The sequence below is a fragment of the Chiloscyllium plagiosum genome, chromosome 31 (genome assembly GCF_004010195.1).
Source record: "Chiloscyllium plagiosum isolate BGI_BamShark_2017 chromosome 31, ASM401019v2, whole genome shotgun sequence".
NCBI lineage: Eukaryota > Metazoa > Chordata > Chondrichthyes > Orectolobiformes > Hemiscylliidae > Chiloscyllium > Chiloscyllium plagiosum.
In genome coordinates this window covers 11752225-11767057 of record NC_057740.1, presented here as the reverse complement: position 1 = coordinate 11767057, position 14833 = coordinate 11752225, and the positions used below count along the sequence as shown (strand labels likewise).

Sequence of the window (14833 nt, the reverse complement as noted above, 5' to 3'; positions counted from 1 at the left end):
AAGAGGATACAATGTAGCTAACATCCACAACAAACAGCCACTAAAACCTGGACACTTTTCTTTCATTGTAATCCAACTGACACTGACATGATGCCCCTGTCAAAGGTGTCATCTATTGAAGGACATTAGGGGGCGATAGGAGGTTGTTGCTGGTGCACTTGACCAATATTTAATGTTCAATCAGCTCCACTAAGAAAATGGTCATTTGGTCAGTATCATATTCCTGTTGGTGGGAACTTGCTGTGTGCAAATTAGCTGTCTCGTATACGTTACCACAGTGATTGGACTTCAGAAGTTCTTCATTGGTTATAAAGTGTTTTGAGGTTGTGAATGATGCCACGTAAATGCAGGGGGCAGGGGTTTGGCTGTTTCTTTCTCATTCCTCAGACTTCGGGGTATTTCTATAGGCAGGACTAGAAACGTCAGTGATATGGACTGGATCAGTTACAAAAGCGAGACAGGTTGAATATTGAGGCTGAATGAGGACTCAGTCACACATCAAAATTGTTGAGGTTTGGATTAGCTGTAATCAGGCCCAGTTGGGCAGAAAATCTGGGGGAATAAAATGTTGTCAGGAGAGAGATTTCAAAAAAGACATAAGGGGCAATTTCTTTACACAGAGGGTGGTTCGCATGTGGAATGAACTTCCTGAGGAAGTGGTGGATGTAGGTACAGTTACAACATTTAAAAGACACTTAAGTAAGTACATGAATAGGAAATGTTTGGAAGGATATCATCCTGGAGCAGACAGTGGGACTAACTTGGTTTGGGATTTTGCTCAGTATGGTCTGGTTGGACCGGAGGGTTTGTTTCCATACTGTATTAATTCAGCAGACAAGCATTCAGGCAGACAAGCCACTTAGAAATTTTCTTGACCAGTGAGATTGAATGAATTGGATAGGACTGGGCTCTTGATGCAGAACTACTGTTAAAGATACCTTGCTTTGGAGCCTTTAACCAACCAATCTAATGACCGTAATAGAACCATACAGCACAAAAAAGAGACCATTTATCCCATTGTGATTGTGCAAGAAGTGAGTAATACCCCTTCTCATAACTATTATTGGGAGGAGGAAAGCCATTTTTTATGTTTCATTTTACTTTTGATATTACAGTACCCCTCACTTGACTGCAAACCAAATATTTCTAGCAAATCTTGGTTATAATTCTGTTGCAAACTGTGGAAAGGTGTTGAGTATTTAACAGTTTTCTTTTAATATAAGAACACCTCATTATTGGCCTAAGTGGAATGATAAGGCAGGTTTCAATTCAACATGTGAGCTCATGAATGTAGATTGACATGTCAGTACTGAGAGTGTGGTATATGGTCAAAGATGCTGATCCTCACTTGAAGCACCAAACAGAAGCTGAGGGCAGGGCTTCATCAATTTATTCCAGTGTTCTAAATAAACTGAAATGTACCTTGCATTTATATTGCCCCCAACAATGTGTGACCTCAAAAAGTGCTTTACAGCTGTATAAGCTCCTTTTGAGGTGTAGTGGTGGGATAGTGGATAGGTGTGGACTCAGTGGGTTGAAAATTCTCTTTCCATGCAGTAATACACGATGACTAGTCACAGTTGTAAAATAGAAACTGATTTTCCCTCATGCAAACGTTAACATGATAATCCATTTTAGTAACATTGATGGAGTGATGATATTGGTCAGGATACATCTCCTGCTTGTCAAAGTGGTGCCATGGTGTTAGATTTAGCTGAGAAGGCAAACAGCACTTCGGTTTAGTGTCTAATCTGAAGGAGTGTGAGACCGCGCCATAGTGTCAGCTGAGATTGTTGCACTCAAATCTGAGGTGGGGCAGGGAGTCACAACCTTATGGTTCAGAAGCAACTATCCATGCCTCCTCAGTTGGAATGAGTGACATACAAAACAATAACTGATAACCATCCATCTGAACTATGGCTGAACTCATTAGTGTTCCAAGTAATTTAAAGTCAAAGATTATGGGCAAGAAGGGCAGGAAGTTCACTTGGCTTTGTGGCCAACATGAATCCCATACTCATGAAAAACAGAGCAAGTGGTCAGCCGTCATTGTTATTCTTCTTTAGCTGTGTGCAAAATAAATGCTGTGTTTGTCTGTAGCAGATTGGCTGCATTTCAAAGTGATTCATTTCATGTGAAACTCTTTGGAACGTCTTGAAAGCTGTGATAAGATATAGAAGCATTGAAGCAAGTTCTTTGTTCCATCTTCTTGTGTCTTGTCCATCCATCAGACTTCAACTAAAGCTTAGCTCTAAGAATCACAATTACCAACAGTTTTCCCCCTATCACCGGGCATTTGAAAGACAAACTGTCAAGGCATCTTATTGCAGAGCGGCTTAAAATCTGTCTTCCTATTGGGTCTCCTTTTCTATTGATTTTTGGATGACGGTGAGAGCTGGAATAATTGTTACTTTCAGTTACTAGACCTCACAACATATTATACCTTGTTATTTTTGTGAGTTCGCTGGAGTACTAGATTCCAATGTTATATACACATGACCTTGAATTATTTTGGCAGGAGACATATACACTCATTATTCTACTGATTCCCTCTGTCACTTCAACAGTTTCTAGTTTCTTGACCCTAACCATTTATTTTTCATAAAAGATATCCAATTTGACTACATTTCAGTCCCCTACAAGGATGATCTGAGCTAGCTCTCCCGTTCTTCCTTAAAACATGGCCAAACCTGTCCTCATCTACCAACCTTCTCTGTCGGAATAAATTTGTTCTCACATTGAACAACTTCTCCTTCAACTTGACATGTTCCTCCAAATAAATGGGTACTTGCAAGGGTCCTAGCTATGTTTATCTCTCTCTAGGATATGTGGAACATTCTACCATCCATTTATAGCCTTCCATCACCTCATTGGCCAGTGCACTGAAGACTGTATCAATGGCATTTACAGCTCTCACCTTGAACTGAAATATTTCATGAACTTCCTTCCAGTTTCCATCCTTCCCTTGCCTTCACATGGTTCATCTCCAACACTTCCCTTCCCTCCTTTGATTTTATTATTTCCATTTCTGGAGCTCGACTATCCACAAACATTCAGTATGAGCTCACTGACTCCCAGAACCATCTCGACTCCACTTCCTCAAATTCTGCTTCTTGTGAGGACTCCATTATTGCTGTTTCTCTCTATATCTGTGGGTCAAAATCCTGGAATTCCCTCCATAAGGGCATTGTGAGTCAACCTAGAACACATGGGCTGCCATGTTTCAAGAAGGCAGATTACCACCACCAAAGACAACTAGGCACAGGTAATGAACGCAGGCCCAGTCAATGATACCTACATCCCACGAGTGAATAAAACAAATGCCATATGTGCTACTTACTTCTCCTGTATTTCTCGCCATCCCTGGCCCAAAACATTCCTTCCAGGTTTAATGATGAAAGTACAGGGAGAGTAAATAAGAAGGAAAAATTGGATTGTAGAAGCAGAGTAAGCAAGCAGATAATAAGAGGTTTTATATCTTTGAAAGCAGAGAAATCAGCAGGCACTATATTCCAGATTAGTAAGAGAAGCAAGGGAGCAAATAATAGAAGCTCCCACCATCATTTTCTAAATCCTCTCTTTTTAGAGATGGGGAGAATAGGAGCACTGTTATCCTTGTACCATTGCTTATAAAAGGATGAAGGGATAGACCAAGTGATTAAAAGGACCATTACCCTAACCTCTGGGATGAGCAAATCTTTGTAAAGGACATTTAGGAGAGGACAGATTCATCAATTATAATAGACAAGGAGTTGGAAAGGAAAGGCCACATCTAACTAACCTGATGAGATTAGTTGGAGGTAACAAGGAGGATTTATTCAGGTAGCTACTTGATGTGGATCTCACATGACAGACTAGTCAGAGAAGTAACAGCCCGTAGGATTCAAGAGCAAATAGTAAACCTGGCTCAATGGCAGGAAGCAATGGGTTATGTTTGACAGATCCTTCTGGAATTTGAAGGCTCTTTCCAGTGTGGTTCTGTAGGACTCAGAACTAGATCCCTTGGTTTTCAAGGTTTCAATCAATTTAAGTTAAAATTCAAAGGGCATGATTAACAAATCTGCCTCTATAGAATCTTGGAAGATGGCCACTAATGCAACCACTATTTCTAGGGCCACTTTCTTAAGGACACTGGGATGTAGAGTATCAGGTCCTGGGGAATCATCAGCTTTTAATCCCATCAATTTCCCCAACACCATTTCCCTACTTATACTGATTTCCTCCAGTCCCTCCCTCACATTAACAGTAGGTAATGGGTTTGACGTGAGGAAGAAAAGCTAGACTGGAAGAAGATGTTAATGAACTGATGTTAAGATATTAATGAGCAGGTAAAGTGGCAAATGAAATTTAAACTTGAGAAGATTGAGGTCATCCATTTTGGGAGGGCATACAATGCAAGGTAGCACTACATAAATGATCAGATATAGAGAGGAGTAAAGGAATAGAAGGATGTCTGTACAGAGAGAGGAAAGGAACAGCAAGCAGAACTGTACAAACCACTAATTATGTCAGGTTAGGGGTCCTTCCCATAGTTCTGGTCTTCACATTGCAGGAAGTTGTGATCATACTAGAGAGGATAGAGAGATGTATAAGAATGTTTCTACAAATGGAGAATTCTGACTCTGAGGCTGCAACAGACAGGGCTGTAGGGAGAATTAACAGAGATTTATAAAATTATGAAGAAGCTAGATAAGAATGGATACAAAAGAATGGTCAGAAAGCAAGGTGCAAAAAAAGTAAATAATTCTCAGGAAGATTAGAGGGGAATAGAGGATAAATATTTTCATCTAACTGTTAGTCTGAGATCTGGGACTCACTATCTGAAAGGGTGGTAGAGGCATAAATTTAAAAAGGAATTTGATGTGCACTTGAAATGCTATAATCTACATGGCTATGGAGCTAAAGCTGTAAGGTGGAGTTAGGCTGGACAGCTTATTATAGCCAGCAGCAATTGTATTCATGGTCTCTTGAGCATCTCCACTTATAGTTCTACCAATGGCAGCTGTGCCTTCATGTGCCAAGTCCTGAACTCTAAATTTCCCTTCCTGAATCTCTCTGTATCATAACCTATCTTTCCACTTTTAAGGTATTCCTGAGAACTCATCTTTCTGACTAAAATTTTGGTCCATTTGTGCTGTTATCTCCTGATCTGGATCATTGTTAAAACTATGTTCGGTAATGCCCCTCTAAATTGCCTTGGAATGTTTTACAAAATGAAAGGTGCCACATAAATACCAGTTGTTGCTTATGTGCTTGAGTCAAGAGTGTGTTGCTGGAAAAGCACATCAGGTCAGACAGCATCCAAGGAGCAGGAGAATCGACGTTTCGGGTATAAGCCTTTCATCAGGGCTTATGCCCAAAACATCGATTCTGCTGCTCCTCGGATGCTGCCTGACCTGCTGTGCTTTTCCAGCAACACACTCTCGACTCTGATCTCCAGCATCTACAGTCCTCACTTTCTCCTGGTTATGTGCTTGACAGTGATAACAGCTGTATATAATTTAACACACAGGACTTTTTATTTTTTGTGTCGTATTGTCAAATGCATGATGGTAAATAAGTGCCATATTTTGTACTGTTCCCAATGGTTTTTCTAGTTGATTTCAATGGAAATAAAATTGTGTTTAAACAATATTAACTTGCTATATTTTTTGTGCAAGTGCTATATCTCTCTCCCCACATTTAAGTCACTCCTTAATTCTGAACTCTTAAGCCAAGCCTTTGGGCATCTTTGGTTCAATATCAGTTTGTCATCTTCACTCTGTGAAATACTGGGACTTTTTAAAAATATGTTAAAGGTGTTCTATAAGTCCAATTTTCACACCTTGTCATTGTATTTTATATACTATACAGAGCTGTTTAATGCCTGGATGTATAAAATCAAAACCAAATGTGGACAGTTTGTACCCAGCACCATTAATCATCTTATTCTAGAGTTTTTAGTGGATTAGACAAACAATTTTCGCAGACAATCTTCTGTTCTACCTCTAGGTGAGCCAACTGCTAATGTTTGCGTAGATTTGTTACTATAAGATTTGTGCTTGTTTCAGTTTTAAGCCATGAACCCAAAACAAATAACAGAAACAGTTTTCATGAAGCAACTAGCATCATGAAAGTATATTTTATATTCTCTTTCATTAACGAAAATTACGGAACAAAAAAAATCATAAATGTGGATTGTTTAGAAGGAGTTGTAATTGGTCATTTTGTTCTGTTTTCAGGCAGAATGTCGGAACTTTATCAAAGTACTTCTGAAGAGGAATAGCAGCACGCTCTTCATATGCGGAACCAATGCTTATAATCCAGTGTGTGCAAATTACACAGTGAGTGACTGTTGCCTCCTGTAACTCTCCTGTATATGCTTGCTATACTCATTAGTCCTCGCCTCCTTTACAGCCTACACAACACAAGACGCCAGCTACCTAATGAGCCAGGGTTGTCAACTGAGGGATATTGACCCTGGCAGCCTATACAAGGCTTGGCAGCTCTGCAGGACTTGTAACATTTTGGCAAATTAACTCAGGGGACGGAGCGGAAATAATCCTGTTGTAGTGCTTTATCTCTAGATGTATATTTAGACCAAAAGGAATCACAAACATTTCAGGACAGAAGGAGGCCATTTTGCTCATTGTACCTGCACTAATACCTGTGAAATAAGTTGAATAGGACAGAATTTAGCAGGACTGATCATAAATCTAAATCTTTACTCCACACAGGTTTGCAGGAAAACCAGTCACTTGAGTACCAGACTGGATTTTACCAGATCTATTGAGATGAGTTGAGACTTGTGTAGTTTGGCAAGATGGTGGCAGAAAGCATTGTGGGTGGACCCTGATGTTTCTTCCAAAGGCTGCAGTGTATCATCAGTGGTGAGAAAACAGTTTGGCCACCTACCAATTGTGCCATTAGGTACTCAAGAAAAGCCACTTGCTGCCCCTGGCATTTTACCACAAAGCTTGGTGGCATCCCAACAGACTGCTACATAGGCCCTTTCATTATGGCTGCTACATGTTGTACAGAGTGGCCCACAACACATACTGGCCACATTTGTAGCCACCAGAGACACTGCTTGAAGGTTCACCATTGCCAGCCGCCTGGGCCTACCTGCCAGAGCCAACTCATTAAAAGCAGCCTACCTTGTTATCAAGGGCAGTGTACCCTGGAGGCTTTCCACCTTTCAGCTGAAGGACTGGCCACTTTCAACGACGGTGCTAAGGATTCTGTCAGCATGGTGGCTCAGTGGTTAGCACCAGGGACCTGGGTTCGATTCCAAACTCGGGCAATTGTCTGTGTGGTGTTTGCATGTTCTCAGGTTTCCTCCAGGTCCAAAGGTGTGCAGATTAGGTGAATTGACCATGCTAAATTGGCCCATAGTGTCCAGGGATGTTGGGGACTAGGTGGGTTAACCATGGGAAATGCGGTATGAGGATAGAGTAGAGGGCAGTGGTTTTGGGTGGAATGTTCTTTGGAGGGTCAGTGCAGGCTCGATGGGTCAAATGGCCTGCTTCCACACTGTAGGGTTCTATGATTCTGTCGAGTTGATGGCCAGCAGATTTGGGAGGTAGGCTGCTGTCCCCAGTTAGATGGCAGTGGGGAACCAGCCTGTTAATTGACTGCCTCCAATTGTTGCCCCGGGATACTGCCTGTAGCTGGGGCTGACTCCTCAGCTTTTAGTGCTGATAGTGGGGACTATTCATTTCCCTGAAAACGTGCTGCCAACAGTTATTGCATTGCCATAGCCTCCAGAGGTTTGGGCCAAAAGCTGCAAATGTGATTTTTGTAAGTCAAAGTTTTGTGACTGGCACAGAAATGATGGGCCAAATGGCCTCCTTCTGTGCTATAAACATCTATGAACAGTTATATGTTGTAGGTAAAGGAACAACACAAAGTAGAAATGATTTCAAGTCGAGGAAAAGTGTGTAATAAAGCCTTTGGTTAAGCTAGTGTTAGGGAAAGCCTGGACTGGAGATGGTCTTTGTTTCTATTTAGTTTCACAAGGGTGGACGTTTAATTGTGGAGCTTGTTTCTCACACTTGTGTAGCACTTAATGAAATCTGTCAAGTTGTTCCGACCGTGGACTTCAAATCTTTGTTACTTGTCAAAACCTGTTACCGATTCACTGACCAGAGAAAGTAATTGTTCATTGTTTACCCTTTCAAACTCTTTCAAGGATTTTGAGCAGTCCCGCATTGATCAATAATGTGCTTCAGTCTCAAGCACAAAAGAAAATCTGTGCATCTGACAGTGTCATATGTTTTCCTACAGCAGTGAAGAGTAACCTCCACTAACAGGCAAGCTAGCTTTAAAACATTGACCCAGTTCAAATTTACTGCTGCTTTCCCTGGTTTTCATGCTTACCAGCAGAGCGAAAGCAAGCCAATTAGGAGCTGAGTTATCTTCCTATTCCTGCAACCCCTATTAAAATTATGGAACTGACAGAATTATATATAAGACATTCCTAGTTGTCCTATATTTACTGGATCGACCATTTTGTGAGTCGACATTTTCAAGATGTTAACCACAAGGAGACTAAACCAGTAAGAATGTGAGGACTTCATATGCTAGGGTCAGCTTAATGATAATTCCATTCTTCACTTTGATATTTTACTCTGCAAAAAGAAAATGAATTATTGATTACAAAAATATTTGCTGTTGAGAATTCTTAATTTTTTCCAGATTTTATGTCTCCTGACTTATTTCGTGTGGCCTGTCTCCTTCCATTTTAGTTCTATATTCCTTTATGTGAAAGGGTCTGACATTTCTACTTTGTGATGAGCAGACCTTTCCACATGACAAGAATGGAATTGATCTGTCCCCTGTAACCTTTCCAGCACATGCTTTTCTTTTTGCACTCGGCAAAAATAAAACCTATAATCCATGCAACACACCAGTTTATTCAAACTTCAACTCACTGGAAGAATTTTGGAAAGCACAAGGGCTTTTGACACAATTTTACCTGGTTTGAGTTTCACTGAAACTTGACTTTGTTATTGTACATTTGTGTGCCCTCAGATACAATTAAGTAGGTGTTTATATTACTTGGTGAGACTGTATTTGATACGTGGGTATCAAATTCTGATTACTGCTCAATTCTGCATTTTCTTTGATACCTCCCATCCCTTACAAGCTTCTAAAAATAGCTCAGAATGATTGTCGATGGGGTTGTATTTTTTATAAATGAGGAAGGAATTTAAAGAGATTGTGAAGTAACTTAATGAACCATCCATGTAAATGCTTCATCTGCTGATACAGCAATACAGAAATGCGGGCAAATATTAATTTACAACCATTACTGTAGTCGTGTAACCATGAGTCACTTAGACCTGAAGTGGTTGAGGCTCTATGTCAGACACTAGGACTTAAAACCTTGCACATATTCCTCATGTGTTCTATTTTTCACCCTCATCTTCGAGGATAGTAGTAACGAGTAAACTGAGCAATTCAGTGCACTCCTGACTGGTGTCCCCCATTCCACCCTCTATAAACATCCTAAACACAGCTGTCTGTGTTTCCACCAAGTCTCTACTGCTCAGGGACCTACAGTGGCTCCTGTTCAAGCAATGTCCTTCCTGTTTTCAAATCTCTCCATGGTCTCTCCACTCTCTATGCCTACGATCTCCTCTAATCCCACAACCCAACAAGACATTTGCACATGTTTAATTGCGGCATCTTACACATTCCAATTATAATTCCTCCCTGTACCTCTCTACATGCAAACATTAATCCACAAATTGTACAGAGCTGAGGAGGCGAAGACTGATAGCAGTGTGATCAAGTGGTAGCTGAAAATCCATCCCAAATGCCTGGAGATTTTTAGAAAAATGTTTGAACACTGCCTTTTGGAGTGCTCCATTGCCAAATCTATACTTTTTGGATTTATTGAGATTAATGTATCTGATTTGGATGCAGTGTTGGAATGATAAAATATGATAATGAAACCCTCTCAGGTTTCACCAGTTGACACCTTGCTTAAAATGAGCATTGATATATTACTACAGTTCTTTGAGAGGCAGACCATTAGGGAGTGGGCTCAGGTTGCCTGGTCATCATTCAGGCTATCAGTGTAGATTGGGCAAAGTGCATCATAGTAAAAGCATGTTAATGCCAAAGTTATTCCAATATATGCCAATTAAAAAAGTCCAGGTAGTGGTCTTTGGAGTAACAGATTATTGAAGCTTGGCATTCAGTGGCATTACCATCATTATCAACATCCCGGGGCTTAACATTGACCAGAAACTGAACTGGACTAGCCATATAAATACAATAGTTACCAGAGCAAGTCAGAGACTAGGAATCCCACAGTATGTAATTTACCTCCTGACTCCCAAAGCATGTCCACCATCTACAAGGAACTAAAATAAAACAAAAAACTACAGACGCTGGAGATCTGAAACAGAATTGCAGGTGAAACTCAGCAGGTCCAGTCGCATTTGTGGGGAGAAAGCACAGTCAGCCATTTCCAGTCTGGTGACCTGTCACTGGACTTGAAATGGTAACTCTGCTTTCTCTCCATAGATGCTGCCAGACTTGCTGAGTTTTGCTAGCAATTTTTTTTTGGCTGTGATGGAGTACTCCCAACTGGTCTGAATGAGTGCAGCTCCAACAATACTCAAGAAGCTTGACACCATCCAGGACAAAGCAGCCGACTTAATTGGCGCCACATCCTCAAAAATCCACTCTGTCCAGTGCTAACATTCAGTAGCAGCAGTGCATCGCATCTCTGAAATGGAAATTTACCAAAGATCCTTAGAAAGCACCTTCTTAACCCAGAAGTCCACTTCCATCTAGAAGGACAAGGGTAGCAGACACATGTGGACACCTCCACCTTCTCAAGGGCAATTAGAACTGGGCAATAAATGCTGGGTTAGCCAATGAGACCCTCGTTCCACAGGTGAATAAAGAAAAGTTGGTAGTGTGTGTGTCTGTGTGTCTGGATGTGTGTGTGTTTATGAGACAGAGAGAGAGAGAGTGAAAACTCAAGTCAGAAAAATAAATTACCCAAGTCATGGCAATGATTAAATGCAGCTTCTACGCTCCTAAAGAAAGGGATTCTGTTGCTTTAATTTGTTTAATTGACCATAACCTGAGCAAATTCCATAGTGTGAAAAATTCTGGGAGTTAAAATTTTATAAACACAGTTAATTATAATTTAGGATTCCTTCCACTTCTTTTGAACTGAATCTAGATTTCATGAAGAAAAAAATGCACGAATAAAGAAACCCTTGTTCCCACCCTAAAGAACGGCTGATTAGGACTGGATTCACCAGTTGTGTTTATACTAGAATGTGACAAGTATTTGCCTAATCAGGTAACGGGTGCTGGCAGGCCTGAGGATTACATTTCCTGTAGACTTTCAGAAAACACAAAGGCATTGTCTATCATTCAGTTTTGCAAGAAACTGAAAAGGGAGTGACGTAAGGAGGAGTATTGGTAGTTACTGTCTGTGCATAAAAAATGGAGGAGACAGAAAATTATAGTCAGCATACCAAGACAATTGATACCACAATTCTGTTAACAGTCACCCATCATGTCACTCCCCCAGCCACCTCAACATCACTGTCACTCTTAGAGCTGTTTCCCCCTTATCATCCTTCTATGGAGATTTTCTTATTGTAAGACTGACCGTCACAAACCTGGCCTTCAGATTATCTTTTGCTGTTATATCTTCCTTCAGAGGGTATTGATTTGCAGTTAAATGTTCATCCCTCCCAACACAAGAAACAGTTTGCAAGCTTTTAAGGTCAAAACTTGATGTCAGCAACATTTGCTCGCTCTCTTTCTCTTTTCAATCTTGATGGTATTCTGCTGTTTTGGCCCCAGTGCTTCAGCAAAAAGTCTCATCATAATGTGCACATAAACTAATTACTGCGAGCCTGCCTCTCTGTTCTTCCTGATGATACACAGCATACTCCTGTGTAGTTCATTTCAAAACAGACTGTATGCAGCCTTAGAATCATATGGTCATAAGAATGACTAAGATTGTCCCTTCACAATCTACACAGTGGATTGTTTTAATTGGCATTCAACCTCTGTATAGGCCCATGACTTTGTTATATTAATTCATAGGATGTGGGTGTCAGGAGCAAAGCCAGCATTTATTGCTGATCCCTAATTGCTATTAAGGAGGTTAGATTAGATTCCCTACAGTGTGGAAACAGGCCCCTCGGCCCAGCAAGTCCACACCAACCCTCCGAAGAGTAACCCACCCAGACCCATTTCCCTCTGACTAACATACCTAACCTATGGGCAGTTTAACATGGCCAATTCACCTGAACTGCACATCTTTGGACTGCGGGAGGAAACAGGAGCACCCGGAGGAAACCCACGCAGACCCGGGGAGAATGTGCAAACTCCAAACAGACAATCGCCCGAGGCTGGAATCGAACCTGGGACCCTGGTGCTGTGAGGCATCAGCGCTTACCATTGAGCCACCATGCTGCCCTAAATGGGGGTGAACCTTCTTATTGTCAACTTGGTGGCTAGCTGTGCCACATAAGAAGGCACTTAAGAGCCAACTACATTGATTGAAGTCAAAACTAAGCTGAAAATGTGTTGCTGGAAAAGCGCAGCAGGTCAGGTAGCATCCAAGGAGTAGGAGAATCGATATTTTGGGCATGAGCCCTTCATCTGCAGTCCTCACTTTCTCCTTGAAGTCAAAACTAGCCTAGACCAGATAGGAAAGTCAGATTTCCTTCTGAGAAGATTATTAGTGACCAATATGTTTTTTTTTCCAACAATTCAACGTCACCATTATTGATATTGGTTGCGAAAGCTGAATTTTTCAGCTTAATTTAATGAATTAAATTTATGTTTCCTTGCTGAAAAGTCCAGATTTGAACTCTTGCCCCTGAATAATTTGTCTTGATCTCTAGATTAGTCATCTCATAATTCTCATGTTGCAGTTGTATAAGACTCTGTTGCGGCCGCATCTGGAGTATTGTGTGCAGTTTTGGTCGCCATACTATAGGAAGGATGTGGAGGCACTGGAACGGGTGCAGAGGAGGTTTACCAGGATGTTGCCTGGATGGTAGGAAGATCGTATGAGGAAAGGCTGAGGCACTTGGGGCTGTTTTCATTGGAGAAAAGAAGGTTTGGGGTGACTTGATAGAGGTGTACAAGATGATTAGGGGTTTAGATAGGGTTGACCATGAGAACCTTTTTCCACGTATGGAGTCAGCTATTACGAGGGGGCATAGCTTTAAATTAAGGAGTGGTAGGTATAGGATAGATGTTAGGGGTAGATTTTTTACTCAGCGAATCATGAGTTCATGGAATGCCCTGCCAGTTGCAGTGGTGGACTCTCCCTCTTTATGGGCATTTAAACGGGCATTGGATAGGCATATGGAGGATAGTGGGCTCGTGTAGGTTAGGTGGGCTTGGATCGGCGCAACATCGAGGGCCAAAGGGCCTGTACTGCGCTGTAGTTTTCTATGTTCTATGTTCTATGTAATTGTATTACTGTTCAAAACTTCCTTTGTGTTTTGGTCTCCCTAGCATCAGATAGTTGCAAATTGCAGGACTTTTCTTGGGTAGATAGAAGAATTGAACCTGAGCTGTGAATTCAGTTCTCAGAAGTTTCCCAGAAATGAAAAGTCCTCCAGTTCCATATCCAAATTATCAACTGAATTGAGTCATTGGATAATTGAAAAATGAATGAAGAAAGAGTAGTTCATAAAGTAAATGAGTATTTGTTTTAACTCTCTCACATTATGAATGGAATTGGAAAGTATGCCTTCAAGATAACATTGAGACATTTGCATGATGTAAACCTTATTTCATGGTTCAAAACATTAGTCAAGGCTGAAATCAAATACCAAATGATCTGTAGAAATGCATAATGATAAATAATTTCCTATTCCTTCCAACGTACTGTCATTGAACAAGGTGACATATTAGCAACTAGCTCCACAATTATATTTGTAAAATACTGGAATCTTTGCTCATTCTCTTTCAGTTATTCAGTGACACAGTTAAACTGATAGTCAATCCCACTACAGAAGCAATGAATGGGAATGATTTGGGGCCAGTTCCAGTCCAGGACCATGACATATGGATTCATACTATGCATGTGCATATGTATTGTTTTGTTCCTACAAACCAAATTAATAACCAACCCACAGTCTGTCTCCCTGTTCCCACCCGACTTTAAATTTCCCTTTAAGTAATGACATCTCCTTTGAAGTGGCTCAATCCAAAGATGTAATTTTCATCTGCATTAGAAGATGCTTTTGGGGAAAATAACAATTATGGTTTTGGAGAGTGTTTAATTCCTCCTTCAAAATGTGAGAGAAACAATACAACAGCATTTATTTCAACCCCTCGGCTGTCACTAAACTTAATTCTGGAATTAAAAGCTGTAGTTCAGAAAGCAAAGTGGGGAAAATTGTGCAGGTCTGTTTGGGTCTTTTTATAGCAAAATTAAATAACGACTTTATACTTCAGGAAATTAATGTTAGATTACAATCAGAATGTTGTAGGGATAAGGCCAACAGGTTATAACACTGAAGCTAGGTTTTTATGAATTATCAAAGTACCAGGTAACAGAGAAGAAAGGAGCAGAGATATTGGCTATACAAAGGAAATGGCCATCACATTGGTTTCCATGCCGATTATTCTCTAAACTCCATGTTGGATGCCTCCAATCAGCTTTCCACCCCATCACATGACCAAAACAGTTCTTAACAAAGTTACAAAAGGTATTCTATGTGACTTTTCCAAACGTAAACTACCCCTCCTTGTCATTTTGTGACAGCTTTGCAGCATTTGACACAGTTGACCACAAGATCCTCCTCCTGTACCTTTCTACTGTCACCCTGCTCGATAGGAATACCTA

General features: G+C 40.8%; 1 protein-coding gene across 5 annotated transcripts in view; it reads left to right on the top strand.

Annotated features, from left to right (window-relative positions):
- The window catches only part of sema6bb (sema domain, transmembrane domain (TM), and cytoplasmic domain, (semaphorin) 6Bb), a 547826-nt gene that overhangs the window by 384334 nt on the left and 148659 nt on the right, over positions 1 to 14833 (top strand). For all 5 annotated transcript variants that reach the window (XM_043720976.1, XM_043720975.1, XM_043720977.1 and 2 more), the window contains one exon: positions 6222 to 6323. In XM_043720976.1, the coding sequence (XP_043576911.1) occupies positions 6222 to 6323 (102 nt within the window). The remainder of the gene's footprint in view (positions 1 to 6221; positions 6324 to 14833) is intronic.